This window comes from Trachinotus anak, unplaced genomic scaffold (genome assembly GCF_046630095.1).
Source record: "Trachinotus anak isolate AG129_WGS33_773 ecotype Australia unplaced genomic scaffold, CSIRO_AGI_Tana_v1 ptg000011l, whole genome shotgun sequence".
Taxonomy (NCBI): Eukaryota; Metazoa; Chordata; class Actinopteri; order Carangiformes; family Carangidae; genus Trachinotus; species Trachinotus anak.
The window spans coordinates 22494207-22513943 of record NW_027273862.1 but is presented as its reverse complement, the minus strand read 5'-3'; the positions used below and the strand labels follow the sequence as shown (position 1 = coordinate 22513943).

The window sequence follows — 19737 nt, the reverse complement described above, 5'->3', positions numbered from 1 at the left end:
CTTTGCTCATACCAACATCAATTTGACTTAAATTAGCTGGAAACAGGGATGAAATTGAAATCAGCACTCATCCCCATTTAAAAACAGATACAATTTTCTAATGTTTTATCCTCGTACCTCACATATAGCTGTTGGCTGCAGACATTTTATGACACATAGGCTAGTTCTCTGGTACTCAAGGTTACAGGAGAGGGGAGAGACAGGAGGACAGGAAGGATGACAGGAGTGGGAGCAGAGAGAGGAATCCTGGCCTTGAGTTGATTTTATTGTCTGAATTAGGTCCAGAACAGTCAACTAGAGCAGATCCACATGCTCATATCTCTGGGAACTAAACCTTACAGGGGAATACACCATTAAAAAAAATGGAGAACTTACAAAAATGTAGATGATTTGAGAAATTCAATTTCCAATTTCATTTCTTACAAAGAACTTATTTTTGATAGGGGACATAAAAGACAAGTTTATCTTCAGTTTATCTTCACTGATCAACTGGCACTTATTGTCAGGGCTGTAGCTCCATAAGTGCTGCTTGATGATATAACAGATTAGAGTCTTTCCTCTCTGGTCTGCGGCTGTGGGAAGAGAGTTGTTTTGAACCTAACAGAACTTGACTCAACAATGCTTTGCTGGAACAGACTAATGCATTTCAATTCTCTTTAAAGATGGATTATACTTAAAATTGTAGAGGCTCTTTATATTTGAGCCAGACGGTCAAAGGAACTTCATCATAAACACATACATGTTGGTCTTTCTATAGTTGTAAGTGAACACACTTATTGACATAATGCATCCCTAACCCCTTACCCTAATGTTAACCCTTACCCTTATCTAAACCTGATGTCATCAAACAGCCCTTTGAAATTGTGACGCCAAAATGTCCTCACAACAGTGGTTTCAAAACAAAATTTGTCCACACAATTATAGAAAGACATGTAAACACACAACCGGACACACAACTAAAACTCCATTCATTTGTCACTGTTAACAAGAGATTCTCTTTAGCAACAGCAGAAAATACTGTCATATTTGCACATAATCTGCATTCACATGTGTCTTTGCTGAGTTCCTGTGAGACCCACCCTTCAGCTGCTGGGTTGGTAATCCTGACACTGAACTCCACAGGCCCTTTACCCAAACCGAGAAATGCAAGGTAAAAGGACCAACCACAGGGGCATATACAGATCCAAACAACTGTCAACCTGCTCACTCTCTGAAGTGGCTCTGCAGGTAATCTGAGTGATTTAAGCTAGTGCGAAAGGTGATTGCCTGACAGCAGAGGGATACCGCTGTCTTTCACACAGATAAGAGATTCTGATCGCCATGGAAACACATAATCTACTCTTTTAGTTAGAGGAGGAAGAAGGTGTGAATATGGGATATAGGCACATTCACATAATGTCTTATCATGCTCTTATGATGACCAATCAAAATCATTTCGGAAAATCAGTTTGTTGTTTTTAACTTGAGAAAGCTCACATGTTTTATAACCAAGAAATTCCTTATTCTTTAAACACACAAGGGTGTAATTCAGAGGAAAAACATGAGATCAGGTTAAAAATCAGTGCAGAGGAGTTTGACTGAAAAGAAGAAAAGCTGATCCAGTATAGTTCTTTAAGTGTGGTTACTGTCGGCTGTTTGTTGAGGATAATAAATTAAAGATAATTGAGTTTAACTGTAACTCAACAGGCATGTAGCTCTCGGCTGCTCTTGTTAATTTGTTAGAGATTAAGTTTGCTGGTGTTCAGGCTGATTTCAACCAACATGAGAGCTGTTACTGCTCTGTCCTGTGCTGAATTATTAACACACATGTGTAAGTCTCGCAAAAACCCATGACTGTCTTCATAGGTGCCAATTTAGCTATAGACATGAATGTGTGTAGTTGTGAGCAAAATGTGATATGATACATCTAACATTATTCATGGTGTTTTCATGAATATTAAAATATTATTGTTAATGCATACAGCTAATGCTCACAGTATTTCAGTTTTTCAGGTTGTGCTTTTTGTGACACTAATTCAGGTGTGAGTGCAATAAATTTTATAGTTGGGCCTGAGAGAAAAATGTCATTTAGCAATTTTCTGAGCAAGTTGTAATTAAAAACTAAAAAAAAAAAATGTGTCATTCATTTATTTGTTTATGCAGAATTTTGGTCTCACAAGTCCCCCAATTTCACATTGATCTATAGTGACTTTATAAGTGCTTATTAATGTACAATATTTGTCAACAATTATTGCTTCTCATATGAACACATATTTTATAAAAATACAGTCGTGTTTTATAATACTGCCATTCATAATGTGGAGGACCACAGGAGGAGTTACAGTTGTAAACTAGTACATGAATAAACACTTATATCTGCTTACAACTACCTTGTAGTGTGTTACAAACCATTTAATAAATGTTTATATAGTGCTTATGAATGTTCATTAGGGAGACTTTATAAGTCTTGTTGATCATTGAATGTGATTTTGCATACATTTGTCCTGACTCCAAACCATCAGACCACCAGATGAGATGAAGGAAATGAATGCTTAAGAAACACAGGCAGCCACAGATGATCTTCCTCACCTCAGAAGAAGAAGAATACAAGAAATATTGAACGGCCCCATGCCAGGCTGATGCTGCGGGTAGGAGCAGCAAATGTAAAATTAATATGTTTGACAACTCCTTTTGTTCAGTTCTAGCTTTGAGTGGTAGCAATATCAGAAAGAGATGATTGGAAACATTTAACTGCTCTCAGAAGACATCGTGGAGGCAGAGGAAGACACTCACAGGCACAGAGTAAGCACACACACATACACACACACACATACCTTGGATCCATCCACGCTGATAATGCGGTAGCTGTTACGTGTGCTGTCGTAAAAATAGGAGACAGTGACAGCCTGCTTGCTGGCAGGAACCCAGTTCTTCTTGGTGGTTGGGTCGATCTGGAAGACATGGGCCCTGGTGGTGTAGATTGGCTGCTCCCTGAAGAGCAGAGGAGAGAGGAGAGCAACAATATGAGAGGAGGATCATTGCAGATAAGACACACAATATGTAACTAAAGATCGAGATAAAGTCCTCTGATGAACGGGCCACGTTTCACGATGTTCAGCCAAACACACACGCTCGCAGTGTGTATTGAGTTCTTATTACGAGGTGTGGCTATTAAATTATGCTGATTCGACTTTTCAGAAGTCTTGTCTCATTATTTAATAACCACACCTTGTATTCCTGCATCACATAGTGACTGCAGAAACACTGTGTTGTGTCTCCAGAGATCCCCTGTCCTGAGAGTCTCAGCATAGATGTGCAGCTGATAATGTAACACAAACCCTAAATCCTCATGGCAACCCAAAGCCATTAGCACATCAACACCCCCTCCCCTCTCATAGGTGACAGTAACACATATCTAGGTGTTTGTGTGAGACATCTATTGTCTAATGGAAGATTTCCCCTGAGCACCAAATACATGCAAGACACTTATCTACTCATGGTAACAGCCAAACAAGAGAAGACTCACTGTCGTCTTGTACAGAAACACTTCAAGTGACATCTTATTCTTTCTTTTCAAAGAGGTAAACAAATATCTTGCTGAAGTAAAGACTGTCAGAATCAGCAGAGATGCTGCTGGGCAGTCAGACGCATGTATAATTGGACGAAACTTCTCCAAACAAAGCCTGAATGCTGGTCCTAATCCAAAGCAAGACTGGTTGCTCTGAACAAAACCAGTGGGACTTTTAAGGAAAAGGAAAAAAAATTGGTCTTCTGTTGACAGGTTTTGATTATTTATTTCATTACTGAGAAAACCATGTGCTTGGTTAGTAATGTGCAGCTGCTCAGAAAGTAGAGGCGGGCCAGAATTCAGTCCTATCATGCATCGTATGTTGGTGTATTTGTAAACAATTACACAATTTAGGGATAAAAGAAAAGAAAAAACAAACAAACAAACAGAAAAAAAAGAAAATAACTAAGACACTAAGAAAATACAGTAGAACAATGCAACTCAGCAGAGGGGGTTTTTCTACAGAGTGAAAAGGTGTAGGCTGAAGCTACAGCTTACTGTGCCCACTCTTTCTACAAAACATTACCTATTTGATGTCAGAGGTAATATCTCATCATTCTTTTGCCAATTTGTCCATTAACTCTTTACATTAGTAGTTAAACAAGAGTGTTTGTTTTGAAAACTTTTATGCATTTACTCACAGTGGAACACACTGCACTGAACTGAACATGAATTGGATTATTTGTGTGATCTGTATACATTCGCCATCATTGTGATCTGTATTTATAATGGAAAATGTTCTCAGTGATATCATGGTATTAATTTCAGCCGTATCATCGAGCCCGATTAAAAATAATTACTGCGAGTTGCTTCTCTTTAGCTTTTAGAGTCAATAAAAACATTCGTTTTTTTTAAACATGTTTTCCAGCTGACTACACACCATCTCTCAACCACTACCTCACTGTTTTAGATGTTTTTGCTTTGGCTAATACTGAATTTGTCCTCACAGTAGTAAGAAGTGATATGAGCATTATAAGGCATCTAAAAGCTATTAACTCCAATGATAACATCATGTTTTCAATTAAAATCCTGAAATTAAACCTTTAGTAAAACTAATAGAGAGTCTCAGTCATCTTTATAGAGCAAACTACAACTGTATTGGGAAACATAATGTGAATATGACTTCCACTTATCATGGCAGTAGTGCGTAGATGAAAACTCAGAGTCACGTCTGTGACCACTTTTAGGCAGTATTCACACAACTCAAGTTGAGCTTTTGTCCTCCTCAGTGCCAGATCTTCTTCCTGAATCCTGATCATTTTGAAATACTAATAAAATATATGTAAAAAATTCTGGGTATTATACAAAATTGGAGCCAAATCCAAAACAGAATTAGCTATCACAACCCAACTCTACAATGACTGATGGGGAAAGGTTCAAAATCATGTCATCTGTCTTTGAGAGGGTGAAGTAATCTGCCTCCCAGCACTGAGCAGCTAGCTGCCCGTGTGATTCAGAAGAGCATCAACATGAGGATAAAGGAGCAGGATCAGACTGTCTGTTAAACTTGAATGACTGCAGACTGAAAAAACACAGTGGAAATGCTCCTCCTCTTTATGACATCCCCACAAACACACAGACACATCTCTCTCTCACTGTGATTACCCTCCCTCTCTGTCACTGGTACACACATGCATATACACACAAATAACAGCCCGACTCAGATGTCGACTGTTGGAAGCTGTTGTGAAATACACTCACCAAGCACTTCAGTAGGAACACCTATACACCTGCTTATTCATCCAATCAGCCAATCATGTTGCAGCAGTGCAATGCATGAAATCATACAGATACAGATCAGGAGCTTCAGTTAATGTTCTCATCAACGTTGGGTTCCACTCCTCTCAGCAAAGAATAGAAATGTGAGGCTGCAGTGGTCACAGGCTCACCAAAACTGGACAGATGAAGAGTGAAAAACCTAGCCTGCTCTGACGTATCTGGATTTATGCTGAGGCACACAGATGGTACGGTCAGCATTTGGTGTCAACAGCATGAATCCATGGACACAACCTGCCTTGTGTCAACAGTCCAGGCTGGTGGTGGTGGTGGAACATGACAATGAGCTCAGTGTACGTCAGTGGCCTCCCCAGTCACGAGATCTGAATCTTAGAGAACACCTTTGGGATGTGGTAGAACGGGAAATTTGCAGCATGAATGTGCAGCTGCCAAATCTGCAGAAATTATGTGATGCAATCATGTCAGCATGAACCAGAATCTCAAAGGAGTGTTTCCAACAACTTGTGGAATCGATGCCATGGAGAATTGAGACTGTTTTGAGAGTAAAGGGAGGCCCTACCCAGCATAGTAGCATAGTATTCCTAACAAAGAGCCTGATGAATGTATGTTCAGGAACTCCTCTCCTATTTCCATGTTTTCTCTTTAAAAGTAAACGGTGTACTATACATGCATACTAGACACTCGCTCATGTACAATTATGCAGGTGTAGCTTTATAAACTACACATGTAATGAAAGATGGGGAAGCAACACATGTTTAATCCAATCTTGAGAAAGGCCAGAAGGTCTTTCTACCAGTTATTATGCTGGTTATGATTAGTAAAAAATAACAAGAAAAATCCATGAGTGTTCTGTGAAATTTTAAGGACAAGAATTTGTCATTTCATACATTTTTCATTTCACCAGATTCATCAAGGCGAATGTTGCCACACTTAAGAATATTTCTAGGACATTGTTCAAGACCAGCTTGGTTACCAAAAAAAAAAAAAATCACACCTGCATGCAGTGCACTCATTTTCTCAATTCCACACACACTGTACAGGCACTTGACACTGAAAGACCACCACTGTTAAAAGTGACTTCCCTCTCATGGTAGTACTTTGCAGGGACTGGACCCTTGGTTTAAATTATCCACTGGATGTTTTCATTTCAGAAGGTGAGTGCAGGTGGTTGCAATGCTCCTCTATAAAGTTCCAAGAGCAAGGAATAATAAAGTGGAGTGGCTGGATGAGAGGGATCAGGTGAAGAATATAGTTCTGGTCAAAATTATTGGCACCTCTGAATTTCAAGTGCATAATTCAGAATGTCTTCAGAAACAAATGCAAAATCAAACCCATTTTTTGTAACCAGAATATTTTGATAAAACATTCAAGGTTACTTAACCAAAAAAAACCTCAAATAATATATTAAGCATAATAGTGTACAATACACAATTATTGGCAAAATAAGAGCTCCTAAACACTTCTTGTAGCCATCTAGAAACTTCTTGCACTTGTCTGGTGGTAGTTTTTTTTTTTTTTAAACCATTCACCCATTCTAAGTTTGGAGTCCTTTTTGCAATTTCAGATTTCCACACTTTCCACAGGTTTTAAATGGGATTATGGGTCAGGACTCATTGCTGGCCAGTTTCTCAAATCATTTCCTTTTCAAGTACTCTTCTGTGCTGCTGGATGTGTGCTTAGAGTTGTTGTCCTGCTGAAACAGCCGAGACCTTCACCTCAAACCCAGTTTCCTGAAAGTGGTTAACACATTTCACTCTAAAAAGCCTTGATAATCTTCTGATTCCATCATTGCTTTGATAGATTCAGTGCCTCCAGTACTGGAGGCAGCAAATGAACCCCACAGTCCCTGGTTTTAGCCCTTTATCTGTTTGCTTCTCTCCTACACTCAATAACACTCCCAATAAAGCTGTTCTCATTTACATGTTTTTCTGCTTGTGTTGTCAGACAATGGATGTATGAAATAGTGATTGAAACATGGCCCTGTAAGACTTCATATTTATGAGTATTTATAACTGCTGCTTTGCTCTGCTACAACAAAGTTTATAAGTGCAACGTCATCTGAAAAATCACCAATCACAGTTAAAGACAACACCTGTGCTGTGATTTCAGCTATATTTACCAGAAAAATGATCACTCAGTAAGAAAGGTATGAACAACAGAATACCTCTTATTTTGTCTCTCACAGTGCAGAGCTTCCAATTGGGTAACAAACTGCTGCTCATCCTCTCTGCCACTCACTTACAGAGTCAAGGCAGAGAGAGGTGTGCCTCTCGCTCACAGGCAGAACTGGCGACTCTCTGCTTTCGAAAGTAGCTAAGGTTTGTCCAAACAGTTAAGTGCATTGAGAAAAATTAACCAAAAGGGTGTGAAAATGAAAACTTTTGTCGATCCACTGTAAAGGCCCCCCAGATTTGGTGGTAGAGTGCCAGGAAGGTGGATGGAGCACAAGACTTTGGCACAAGTGTTTTTGTTGGAAGCTCAACAATACAACTACTCTGAGACCTAGGGCTACAGGGCAATGAGCTACACAAAGCCACAAGAAAGCTCTATGAAGAGGCTGAGAAGGCAAGCTTTTGGCTATGGCTAAGAAGATGGGACAAAACATGGGGAGCCAGCAACCCCTGAGGCAGGTTAGCTGCTGCTGTCAGGGAGACATCCCTGTTCACTGCCCCGCCACTAGGAGATGTTCCAGGGTAAGGGGCAAAACATCCATGAATGGTGTTCCCTGGCTGATGACCCCGCAGCTAACCAGATGGGCACCAGTGGAAGTGCAGCAGGCCCAGAGCCCAGCAGGGTTAACACCTACCTGTTCAAGTCACTGTATTATTTCACTATTTTTTGCAAGCCCCCCACCAGTATACTAATGACTTAAATACCCGAGTAACACTGGAAAGTAGCACAGTGAAATTCATTCACATGTTCTCGTAAAACAGTTTGGTGGCATAATAACTACATCTGGACTATGACCCTCCAAGTTTTGGACTCCCCCTCAAAAGCCAGCAATGTCTGTCTGCAACTCTTTAGCAACACAAATTTTTGTGCCAAGTGCACCAAAATTTAACTCTATGTGAAAGCATATGGAGTATTTACTTCAAGTGAATCTACTGATCACAGAAGTTGTATTGAAGTTAACTGATTTTGGTCAAAGATTTTGCCATTAAAATGCTGATAGAAACATCCCTAGAGGCTGGTAGTCTTATGCTAGGTAGGCCTGCTGTGCCTTGTTAATGTGTTGTTTAGTTGTATTTTGTTTGCATCCTGTTTTGATACATCATCTTGTCCTCTGATGATTAGCTGGATTTTTGTGAGCCTATTCTCTGTAAAATCCCTCAGATTAGATGCTAGTGGAACACATGTTCATAGATCATTTATCTCTACTTCACATTGTCTTCCCACTTGGTTACAAACACACTTCCAGGAGAGATCTTTTAGCAAACCTCTCACAACATCAATTTCCTGTTGCAAATCTTATGAAATCCTGACACTTTCTAATATTCTTTCTTCCTCTATTTGCTTTCCCTTCTTAGCTTGCCGTTTACTTTCATGACATGAAGGGTTTCAACAAAATGTGTGAAGTTGCCACAAGGGTGCTGAGCTGGGCACAGTGGCACAGCCACGCTTTGCTTGGCACAGCAAAAAAATCATTCATGCACTACAAAAACCATTACAAATATTGCAGTTTTAGAACACAGGGAAGTGCTTAGGAAAATAAGCCAAAATCCAAATCAGCTGAGAGCATATTCTTAAAAAGTCACTAAAATTAAATGGCTGTTAAACCTAGCAGAAACATAACACCATCTCCAGTGTGGCAGAACTAGAGGTTGCATTAACAGGGTACAGATGGTGCCATTGTTGCTGTAATGCTTTACAGCAATTGGCAAAAGGCATTATCAAGAGGATATTCAGTTTAGTATTACTTTAATGCCCTACGAGGTCCTATTGAAAATAATGTCAAATAGACAGGGTGGCAGACAGGCTGCAAAAATTCACAAGCTAATAAAGCTTTTACTTCCATTGGGATTATGGTTCTCACAGAAATGAAAGCCTAATAAATTCACTGTCCCCTTTAATCCTAATCTCAGTCTTCATCTGCTTTGGGAACAACAAACCCCATTATACAGATCACTGTTGTCGCTTTACATACACACAAACACACACGCTGACCTTTGCAGTGGCAGTGTCTGGAGCCAGCTCACACTGGCAGGGGAAGAGAAGTTAAAGGCCACTGCTGAACACATGGATGCACTCACACAACTGTTGGTGGAATCAAGTGATCTGCTTTTCTGAGATAAAAAAAAAAAACATTAGGTTGATTGATTTTACTGGATTAAAAAAAAGGCGACAACATTTGGGACTTTATGATCGCTGAATTCTTTGTCCCGCTGACTGTTGGTTGCTCTCCGTCCCCATCTGTTGCTTTAAATAATTTACAGGTGTGTGTGTGTGCATGTGTGTGTGTTTCTCTGTGGGGTGAGCAGGTTTGAGTTAGTCTGCACTGTCTGTGCCTACATACACCTACACACTCACCTCAGGCCCATCCACACTGACGATGCAGCAATCGTGTTGTGTGTCGGAAAAAGAATAAATTAAAAACGAAGGAATGCGCTGACAACTATACACCTGAGGACTAAGTCAAACTGTTGGGAAAACTCTGCATCATTATACACACAGTAACTATGATTTCAGTTCAGAGGGGAAAAGTGTTGCAGCAAAATGCTGCCATGGTAGTGTGCAAAACAAATGCACTACATTACCTCTGAGGAAAATGGAGGAGCAATATTATGAGTGATGCATGACAAAACCTGCCTGCTTCTTGTTAAATCCTTTAAAATGTTAGCCCATCACTACACCTTTGATTTACCGCAACTCAGTTTTAAGTGAAGTTCGCTAAGAGAAGGATTATCCTGCTGCTTAAAGGAGACGTTTTAAGATGATGAGGGATGACACCATGTCGGGAAAGGAAGTGTGAATAACAGCAGGCAGCTTCTATCTTTGAACGGTTTGTACGGTGATTTTAATACAAGGGGTTGCAGTCACGTTGCATTTGTGTTCTGCTACACCTGTGAGCTAGTGAGAAAACAGCCTCGTCCAGATTCCTGAATCCACTCCCGGCTCATTCCCCAAACCAACTTTCCTCGTCTGTCTCACTCATCTACCTCTGTCTGAACAACAGAGACACATCTGAGGTCAATCATCAAAAGTTTAACGTCAAAACTCAAATGGGCTGTGTAGCCTGTTTCACAGAAATCAACAGTCTCACTAGCTTCAGATATGTGCACTGCAACATTCTTCACGTTCCTAGAGCGTGAACATAATGTTACTTTACCAGTTCCAGAAGTCACACAACACACACCAAGCAGCACAGCTACACAAATATAGATAAATGTGTGTGTTAAATATGACCTGAAAATGAAATATAGACAGGCAAACATATGCTGTACATCTGTTCCTATTTTTGTTCCTTTTCCATGATAGGTTGATGACTTTCTGCTGTGCGGTGAAACTTAAGAAAAGAAATAATCTTTTTTTTTTTTTTCCCCATTTAGGTGTCAAGTGTCTCTCTAAATGAGTCAGCAGAGAGATAGTATCAATGCACAATTTCTGGGTTTTTCACCATGTTTGGAGTGTAAAATGAGCTGGGGACCAAAAGGCTTGTCAACTGTATGTCCAGGTACTACTGTGGTTGGACCCACAGGCACAATGATATGAATGAGCCTGTTAAACTATAATAGGATCTTTATCAGTGAGACAACATCTCTCCGCCAGTGGGACTTCATCAGGTCATTGGCCTGTTTAGAAGTATGTTTTCTCCCTTTGAATCATCCACAGACAAGAAAAATATCAGTGTCCTGGTGAAAACACACCTGTTACAGTCTTATTAATAAAACACACACCATTGGGAGTATTAGCAGTCATTATAGCATGCTGACACTCATAATGCACAGGCAGCGAACATATTACTCCACGGCTACATGTGCTATTGTGACAAAATCAGGACAGTCAGGTTCTCTTCGGGCACTAAAGCAGGACAATCCTGAGGCTACAGTCAATACTTAAGATCATTATATTGCTAGCAGAATGTGTATAAAATTCTATCTTTGAACCCAAGTGGTCTAAGATATACGAGGAATTTGCATTTCTGTCTGTTCGAAGAACTTTAGTGACAAAAGCTGCATTATTCACTTGACAAATATCTACAGTACAGTAGGAAAGCGACACTCTTTCCTTACGTTCTCAGCGGGTGCTGACAACAACACACTAAGTTTTCAGTGGCTTTTCTGTAGGACTGGGTAACAAAAGAACAGCTTCTCCCAAATCTGTCAGAGAGACACTCATATGTAGGTCGCAAGGTGCACAGCTCTGGTGACTCAATATGGCAATATGAAAATGGAAAAGTAGAAACAAATGTGTTTTGACTAGCAAGCAGAGTTCTTTTGTGAACATAAAATACCAGAATTTATTAACTTGAGTTCTCAGCAGCTGGTGTAATCCTGTTCATAAGTCAGATGAAAAGAGTTGGGGCTCTCATTTTTTACCTGCGAGGCAGGCTGGAGAGCAGAGCTGCCTTATTAGTGAGAGCGGCATTTTGTCTGTGTGAATGAGCAAAGTAGACAGGGGAGGAAAGCTCTGTGGGATCATCACTACAACGCCACCTGGGCTTTTATCGCAATAAACACGCTGCTCTACTAATGATGTCAGGAGGTCAAAAAAGGGAGGGCAGGTCTGCCTTCAGATACTGTGCCATGCAATAACCTCGACTCTAGGATCCCTGCTGAGTGGGATAGTCTGATACTGAAATGCTGTGTGGCATTAATAAATATTGTTTAAATCTATCAGCCATTTCATCTTAAGAGTGACTTAATGTGGATGTTTTTACTGTCAACATTATTCATCCATTAATGCTTAGTTCTTTATTAATGATCAGAACAGTAAATGTTGGAAGGGGTGGGGGGTTGGGGGGGGGGACAAACAAATCATTTAACTACTAACACAGATTTTTATTTTACTGACATTTGTGCTGTTGCCAGAATAACTGATGTAAGCCTAAGTAAAACATAATTGACTGAAATTAATAAAATGGGACATACTGTGAAATATCCCATTTCATGAAAAGTATTTAAGGCAGATCAGTTCATACACAACAATAAAGTCTTGACTGGTGTGTTACATCAAAAAACAACCATCCAACATACTCACAAATGACATCAGTCTTTTGTACCGATCTTATCATTTATTACTGAAACTTCTTTAATGAGGTAAATGACACCTGATCAACAGCAAGTGTGATTTTTTGCTTTGTTCAGCTTCTTTTGGTAGAAAAAAAATGCATTACTTCACCTATTTGGTGCGGCTTTGTTGTATTTAATTTAATCCTTAAGATTAATCAATTAGTTCAACAAAAAACAAATAATTTTGATAACTTAAGAGTCATTTACGCAATTCACCAAGCAAAAATGTCAAACATTCATTGCTATATTCTGTTGTATATCATTTTTAACCAAATCATCTTTGGGTTTTGGATTGTAGTTGGATTCCTAACTCATGTAAGTGATTATTTTCCCCCTCAGATAGCTAGTTTCATTTGAAGGATTTTCAGAGCCCTGCATTATCTTACTTTATTCATACTTTTTTTTTTTTTTAAATATATATTGACATCCCTTTAATCATCTGGTGGCTCTTGAAAGGTTTTAGGACCAATTTGTCCAGAAAGAATCACTGGAATAAAATTATGAATTTTTTTTTTAATTGATAGATTATTCAATTCATAAAATAATCATTAGCTGCTGCCTAATTTCATTGTTATTCTACATTTTAGCTACAGTGGTATTATACTGTAACCTTAAAATATGGACATGTTTATTCTTACCATTGTCTGTTTTGGGTTAAGGTTGTTTCAAATGCCATTATTGATGATAACCTTCATTATTACGTCCAGTGATTTGGCAGTACACTCAACTATACCTCATGCCAATGCAGCTCATTAAAGTGGTGAGAGAGACAGTGTCCCATGCAACAAAGGCAGGAGGCCAGACTCAAACCAGCAACCACAGCAGGTCCTCCTCCACCACACTGAGGCGATAGGACGCAGAGCCAAACTTAATCTGAGAGCTCGCAGGAAAAGGAAGTGAGGAAGTCTCCACAGAAGCACAGCATGGCAGCAGATGGCCTCCTAGGTCTCAACCATCTGGTGAGGAGACGTCCAATCCACTGTCAGTCTGTCTGTCCCCTTTCATTTACCCATGATTCTTTAATAGTGAGACCTGCTTCTACTCCCCTACTACACCTCTACAACCTTGCCTTCCTGCCGTCGGCCACAGACAGAGAACTCTCAATCGGATTAGGCTTACAGTCCACTCTCCTGCCTGGGCAGCCAAGAGACCCACTGCCACGTCACATGTCACACAGCCTAATCAATGAGTACTAAGCCTTTAGCTGTCACTCTCTGGCCAGCCTGGAGATTATCAGCTATCCATGTGTTAGGGCTGCTCCCAGCATGACTACTTTAAATAGCAATATGCTGACTGCATTGCTGTCTGTGTGACCACTTATTCAGTAAGAGGGGGCTTTCGGACAGTCTGAGCTTTATTTTGGAGATGCAGCACCTAAGATACGAAACTGTACTTAAAAATACAATTACCATCACTTTCTTCTCCACTGTTATCAGAATTTCCTCAACCTCTAAATTCAGCAATCTTGAACTGCACATTGATTTACTGCAATGCTGGACACATACAGTCTTCCAATATGGACTAATACAGACAGTATTGAACTAATAAATCATGTGCAAATGATGTGATCAATAATTAATATGTCAAAGTTAAGAAGGTAGTGATAGATCACATGATCAAAGACCTGATAGGAAAGGGACAAAGGAAGATAGATACTGAGGGTGTTAATGTGTGTGTGTAGTGTGTGACTTATAGTTAATCTATAACTCCATTTAGGAGCTAAGAGCTTCAGGGACAAAGGGACACCTAAATCCTTCGAAAAAACCCACCACAAACAATCCATAGTTCCACACACACACACACACACACACACACACACACCTATATTGACTGGGTCACTTCGGGATCATAACAGAGTGTAATCAGGATGTAATATCTTGCACAATTAAACACATGAATTCAGTCTTGATTTTTACCCTAGATTTTCCCTAGTTTCAGCTTCTCAGCTTGACTCAAGTCTTATTGACTTGTCAATCTGAGTCAATCTGTTGAATCAATCAGCACTAAAACGATTTTCAAAACTTTCAAACATTAACTAAAAATTCATAATTAATTCCAATTTGCCAAATGTGAATATTTTGTGGTGTCTTCTATGATTAATAAGTATCTTTGGGTTTTGGACTGCTAGTTGGACAGTACAAGCAGTTTGAAGACTTTACCTAAGGCTCTGGGAACTTGTGATGAGGTATTTTTTCTACAGTGAAAATGAAATGACAATGAAAATCATCATTAGTTGCAACACTTAACAAATCCCATCAGTTTGTCACCCTGTACAGCAGATGTCAAGAATGGCTGGCCAAATTTGGAAAGGTATTCACCTGTCAGGTAATACGACAGGTTGACACGGGCTTAAACCCAGGGAACTGGGAGAAGTAAACTTGTTGCCATGTCAGTAGGTGTGACCTCGTGTTGGATTGGACTAGCTGCCATCCTGCTGCTGGTCTACTGGGCCAGTTTCATGACACAACACTGACGCCTCTCAGTTTCAAACCTGCTGGGTGAGTATGCCATACTCTTGAGGAGTCATGAATACTGTTGAACTGGTTTCTTACACATCTAAAAAAAAAAAAAAAAAAAAACACACATGTCTGCTCAGGAAAAAGGAGCACTGTAACACTTTTTACTTGATTACTGAACATAAATTCTGCCTTTTATTCACACCTTTTTTTAACATACATTAAAGTTTCTGAATGTCATAAAAGTGAATTAATAAAGTTTAAAAAAAACATTCAGAGGGTGGTTTAACTTTGAAAGGAATTAGTTACATTGGGCTGTTATTACTGTGATTGCTAAGTCAAATAAAGCCATACAAACAAGGCCAGGAACTTCAGAAATAAAACTCAGTAATGTATGTAGATTGAAGAGAGTTCCTGGTTGCATAACTATGGAATTGAGCCACAAGTCGACATTCACACCATAGTAGACTATGAAGGCAAAATAATATTCTGTACCCTGTAAACAACTGTGGGAGTACATCATACCTCCAGCACTGTGGACAACACACACACACACACAAAAATACACACACTCCCAGAAGTACCACCTCTCCTTATTAGTGGGCAGTGTTGACTCGGACACCTCCATATCATAACCCTCTCAAAACCACATTCGTGTAGACAAATAAGGTGGAAATTAAGTATTCAAATACAAAATAGACGGTTCCATCTGAAATTCTGCACAAATACATACATTCATGCCTAGAAATATGGCATCAAGCATTTCAAGCATTCACATGAAATCGGAGGAAGAAGCTAGAGTCACATCTTAAGATTTCTCACAAAGCCAAGTAATTTGGCTGTAATATCATAAATTGTGGTCTTCTTCAGTTCCCAACACGCACAGGGAAGCCCTGGGGGAACCGGCGACAATTACGGTCAAATTTATTCAGAGGCTTGACAGGTGAACTAAACACTTGTATAGGTATTTTTTTTTTTTTTTTGGCCGTATTTTCACGGCGCACACACGCACAACATTTCAGTCAGTGCAGGTGTCATAAGAGGCGCTCTGAAGGGCAGCGCTCTCCGGATTACTCACCCCATTGCCGTGGACTTGAGGAGCAACTCCTTTTCAAATTGTCGGTTTTATTGGCAGTCGGTTGAGAGGAAAATAATGTTTAGAAGCACAGCCAAAGTCCACAGATGACTAGTGGTCCAAAGAGTTCATTTCCCGTGCGCCAGCTTCGAGCAAGTCCTCTGGCTGCTGAGAGACAACTGAAATATGAGAGCACTTCTTCGTTAAACTCGATTCACCGGGTTGTCAGGCTCAGTCTCACAGAACCCCGGTCATCCGAGGAAGTTTTTTCTCTTTGCTTGTTTGTTTTTCCTCTTCGCACACGGCACAGAATATATCCCACTTCGCAGTAGCTTCTCCCCCGCTGTCCCCAAACAATCGGCGCTGATGAATTAAGTTAATGTTTGCATTTCTCTGCTTGCTCGCTGCGCAGAGTTTCTTCCTTCCCAATGGGATTGTGTTTCATGTGAAGGGCGGCAGCAGCAGCGACACTGAGCGGCTTCCACCTGCTCACGCTTCTGCCAGAGCCACCCACTGTTTTTTTTTTTTTTTTTAAACCTGTGGTATCTGCGGCGGAGTCTGCGGTGGTGTCTGCGGTTTCAGTCCGGGGGGTTTTTTAACCCTAACTATGGGCTCGAAATCGCTCATAATTCAAACCGAGGATAAACTGAGATCACATACTAATAAACGACCAACCAATAGGTTTTTCTGAAAATCAGGTGTACTTACATGTTTTAGGGTTCCCAGCAGTTGGCACTTTCTCCCCAAATGAAACCAAAAAAAACAATTACGGCAAATTTATGCCATTAGCTGCGTCACTCATTAGCATCTCCAGCTAAAAATGCGTCTCTGAAACTTGAATTTTTAAAGTCCACGGTTGTTTAATGATTTGATGTAGACCAGCAGTTTTGTTTCTAACTGGCAGGTAACAGCCACCAATCAGTGGCAGGTGTGCGCGTCCCCGGAACCATTGAGAGGCGTTCATTTGTTCCCGGAGGAAGCCTTTCAGCGACGCACTGTCGCTGGGATCTCGGATAAGTCGTTTTCAGGTGTTAGTGTTGAGCTGAAGTTTGACAACATTCACTCCTTGTGCAGGTGTGTTTTCAAGCCGTTAGCGTTAAAAGGCTTTTATTGTGATTTCTTTAGTTGTCTGCATCATTGGATAACGCCAATTACACATCGGCCCAGCTTTTATTTTGGTCCGCATGGGGAATTTGTCTGGCAGTAGCCAAAGAAAGGAAAAAAACAGGCATATTCGCCAGTAAACAGAATAAAACTGTATTAGCAAAGCCGTATTAGCAACTTTGTCGTGAAATCCAGTGCTTCAGTGACATTTTCTTGTGTGACTGCAGAATGGCCGAGAGCACGGAAAACACGCAGGAGTACGAAGAGCTGTTTGCCAACAGGTTTACATCGGAAGACCATGAGTATCAGCGATACTTGAACCGTCCAGCTGACCCCCCACCCATCATTGAAGACTGGAGGGGTCGTGCGGGAGGAAACCAGCGAGGCAGGGATAACAGGTAATGCAAATTTAAGTTGCAGAATGAGCAGATACGGTGTCCTAATTAACTTGTATTTTACGTATTTCTCATGGTGAGGGTTTCTGGTGCATGTTTATGGTAAATAAAAGTGTCTCTAATAATCAGGTGGTATAAATATGCGACAGGGTGATGTTGGAGCAGTGCTTTACACACCAAGGTGATGTAATGATTTGACACTGTGACATAGCTAGCTTTGCTTGAAAAATGACTAAAATGATCGTTTGATTATCAAAATAGTTGCTAATTTATTATTTGTCATCAGCTAATCAAGTAATTGACTTATCAGTACAGCACCAAATGTAGTTTAAAGGTGTTTAAGTTAAAAGAGCATTCCAGCAATTTAGTGTTTTGTGGAAGTCTTTGGTCAAAAAGGTTTGTACAACAGACAGTTTGGGTTATTATTTTATGTTAGCCTTTGTTTTCTATTCTAAATAAGTTAGACTTACTTTGAGGTTCATCTACAACCTGTGTGGTTGTCTGACTTGTGCTTTTACTTTTGGTGAGTACTAACTTATCATAATGGCTGCAGCAATACAAAATAAAACACGATATAATAATTCATAGTTTTAACAAAAGCTCCACAGGTGTCATGGGAGCCTTTTATAAAACTGTCTTAACTGGCTAAGCAGTACTCCTTGTAAAACAGTTAGTTATTTAACTTTAAGGGACAGGGGTTTAACTCCTCTGGCTTCACATTAACCTTTTTTTTTTTTTTTTTTTAAATAAAGCCACGAGCCCTTTGTCTCTTTATCCCTTCAAAGTTACAATCACAGTTTTTCAGACAAATTCTTAGCTCTTTATTCTCCCTCATCTGTTGTTTGAGACTAATTGTTAATTAATATGTCTCTATCTAGGTACCAGGACCGTCGTGGGCACGGAGGTCGTGGGTGGGGAGGAGGCCGAGGTTGGGGTGGAGAACGGGGTTGGAGAGGGGACCAGCGTGAGCAGCAACACTGGCGTGACAGAGACAGGCATGGGGGGCATGGAAGTGGGTATCATTCAGGCCCTCCAAGCTCCAACCAGGGATACAACTCTTACCATCAGAGACCACATTATGACCGTTACTGATCTCTACTCCAATCTCTCAGGTGTTGTCAGTATTTATAGTATTCAGTCTTACAAACAATATCATACGTGGCGTTGTGCAACTGTTCATATTTTGTGTGGCTTCAAGCATCACAGTCTCATAAGCAAGGGATAAGCAATATATCAATATTAATGATGTACTACCCATAATTGTCATTGTGTGGTACTTCTTACAGGTGTTTTTGTTTTGAATTTAAAAAAATCATAGCAAATAAAAGATTTTTTTCAGAATGATTTCTGAAAAATGGAGACTGTGAAATCACAGTTTCTGTTTGACTTCTGCTTGCCTTTTTCATAATTAAACAGTAGATTTTTTTCCCATATTGCTTCATATTGCTCAGCCCTGTAGTCATATTACATTTTCTTATTGTATTTGTGGGAACTGCTTGGTTTTTTGATATTGGAACTGTCACTGAAAATCACACACTGAAAATACCATTAATTTCTCTTTAAAAATTCATTTATGTGGGCTGTTTTTAACAATATTTTATATCGCATTATAACTCAGAAGTATTGAGGAGTTGTTTGTGGCCAGGTAGTTTTGATGCTACTTTTTTGCATGGTTTGATATGATATTGTTATGAATTATACAGTACAGTATTGTTGCAAACGGTGGATTTGAGATCTATTTGTAATGCAGCTGGCTTACATTGTTTCATAAGGATATAACCAAATGGTGTCAATAAATGTGTATTTTTCTTAATGAGTGCTTTCTGTTTTGTGAAATTATTGGGCCCAACATTAAGCAAAATTTACAGTGTCAGTCCCATACTAGCATTAGTATTATAGACATTTGTAGGGATACGCCAATCTAAAATGCTGAATCAGTGTTGATGCTTACCTCATTAAGGAGATTGGGTATCAGTTATAATGTCACAGAATTCCATTAAATACTTATATAAATATTTCATTGTCAGTATTTATTACAAAATTCATTGTTTCTGCTCACGGGTAGATTCATTTGGCTATGCTAGGGCGCCAGAGCAATTCCTGGCTTCGTGTCACTTTTATTATTAAAAGGATTCCAATGATTTAATGCTGTGAAAAGAGAGCGCTGGGATCAGTACTGGTGGATACCCTGAGT

The 19737-nt window shown here is 39.8% G+C and overlaps 2 protein-coding genes across 5 annotated transcripts in view; one reads left to right on the top strand and one right to left on the bottom strand.

Moving 5' to 3' along the window:
* homer2 (homer scaffold protein 2) overlaps positions 1 to 16892 on the bottom strand; it is a 34063-nt gene extending 17171 nt beyond the window's left edge. The window contains exons 1-3 of one of the 3 annotated variants that reach the window (XM_071489015.1): positions 16048 to 16507; positions 9449 to 9567; positions 2814 to 2970 (exon numbers count right to left, since the gene is read on the bottom strand). In XM_071489015.1, the coding sequence (XP_071345116.1) occupies positions 2814 to 2970; positions 9449 to 9522 (231 nt within the window). In that variant the 5' untranslated portion in view covers positions 9523 to 9567; positions 16048 to 16507. Of the gene's footprint in view, positions 1 to 2813; positions 2971 to 9448; positions 9568 to 16047; positions 16552 to 16752 lie in introns of those variants that run through there. The other 2 variants (XM_071489017.1, XM_071489016.1) reach the window with 2 other exon arrangements.
* A 42-nt stretch (positions 16893 to 16934) lies between these two features.
* On the top strand, positions 16935 to 19356 carry LOC139627860 (RNA guanine-N7 methyltransferase activating subunit-like). Of its 2 annotated transcripts, none has more exons than XM_071489019.1 (3): positions 16935 to 17072; positions 17376 to 17546; positions 18422 to 19356. In XM_071489019.1, exons 2-3 carry the CDS (start codon positions 17377 to 17379, stop codon positions 18633 to 18635), a joined length of 384 nt encoding a protein of 127 aa, XP_071345120.1. In that variant the 5' UTR covers positions 16935 to 17072; position 17376; the 3' UTR covers positions 18636 to 19356. The 2 variants fall into 2 exon arrangements, with proteins under 2 accessions (XP_071345120.1, XP_071345119.1); XM_071489018.1 differs by having other exon boundaries at positions 17004 to 17118.
* The last annotated feature ends 381 nt before the right edge of the window (positions 19357 to 19737 follow it).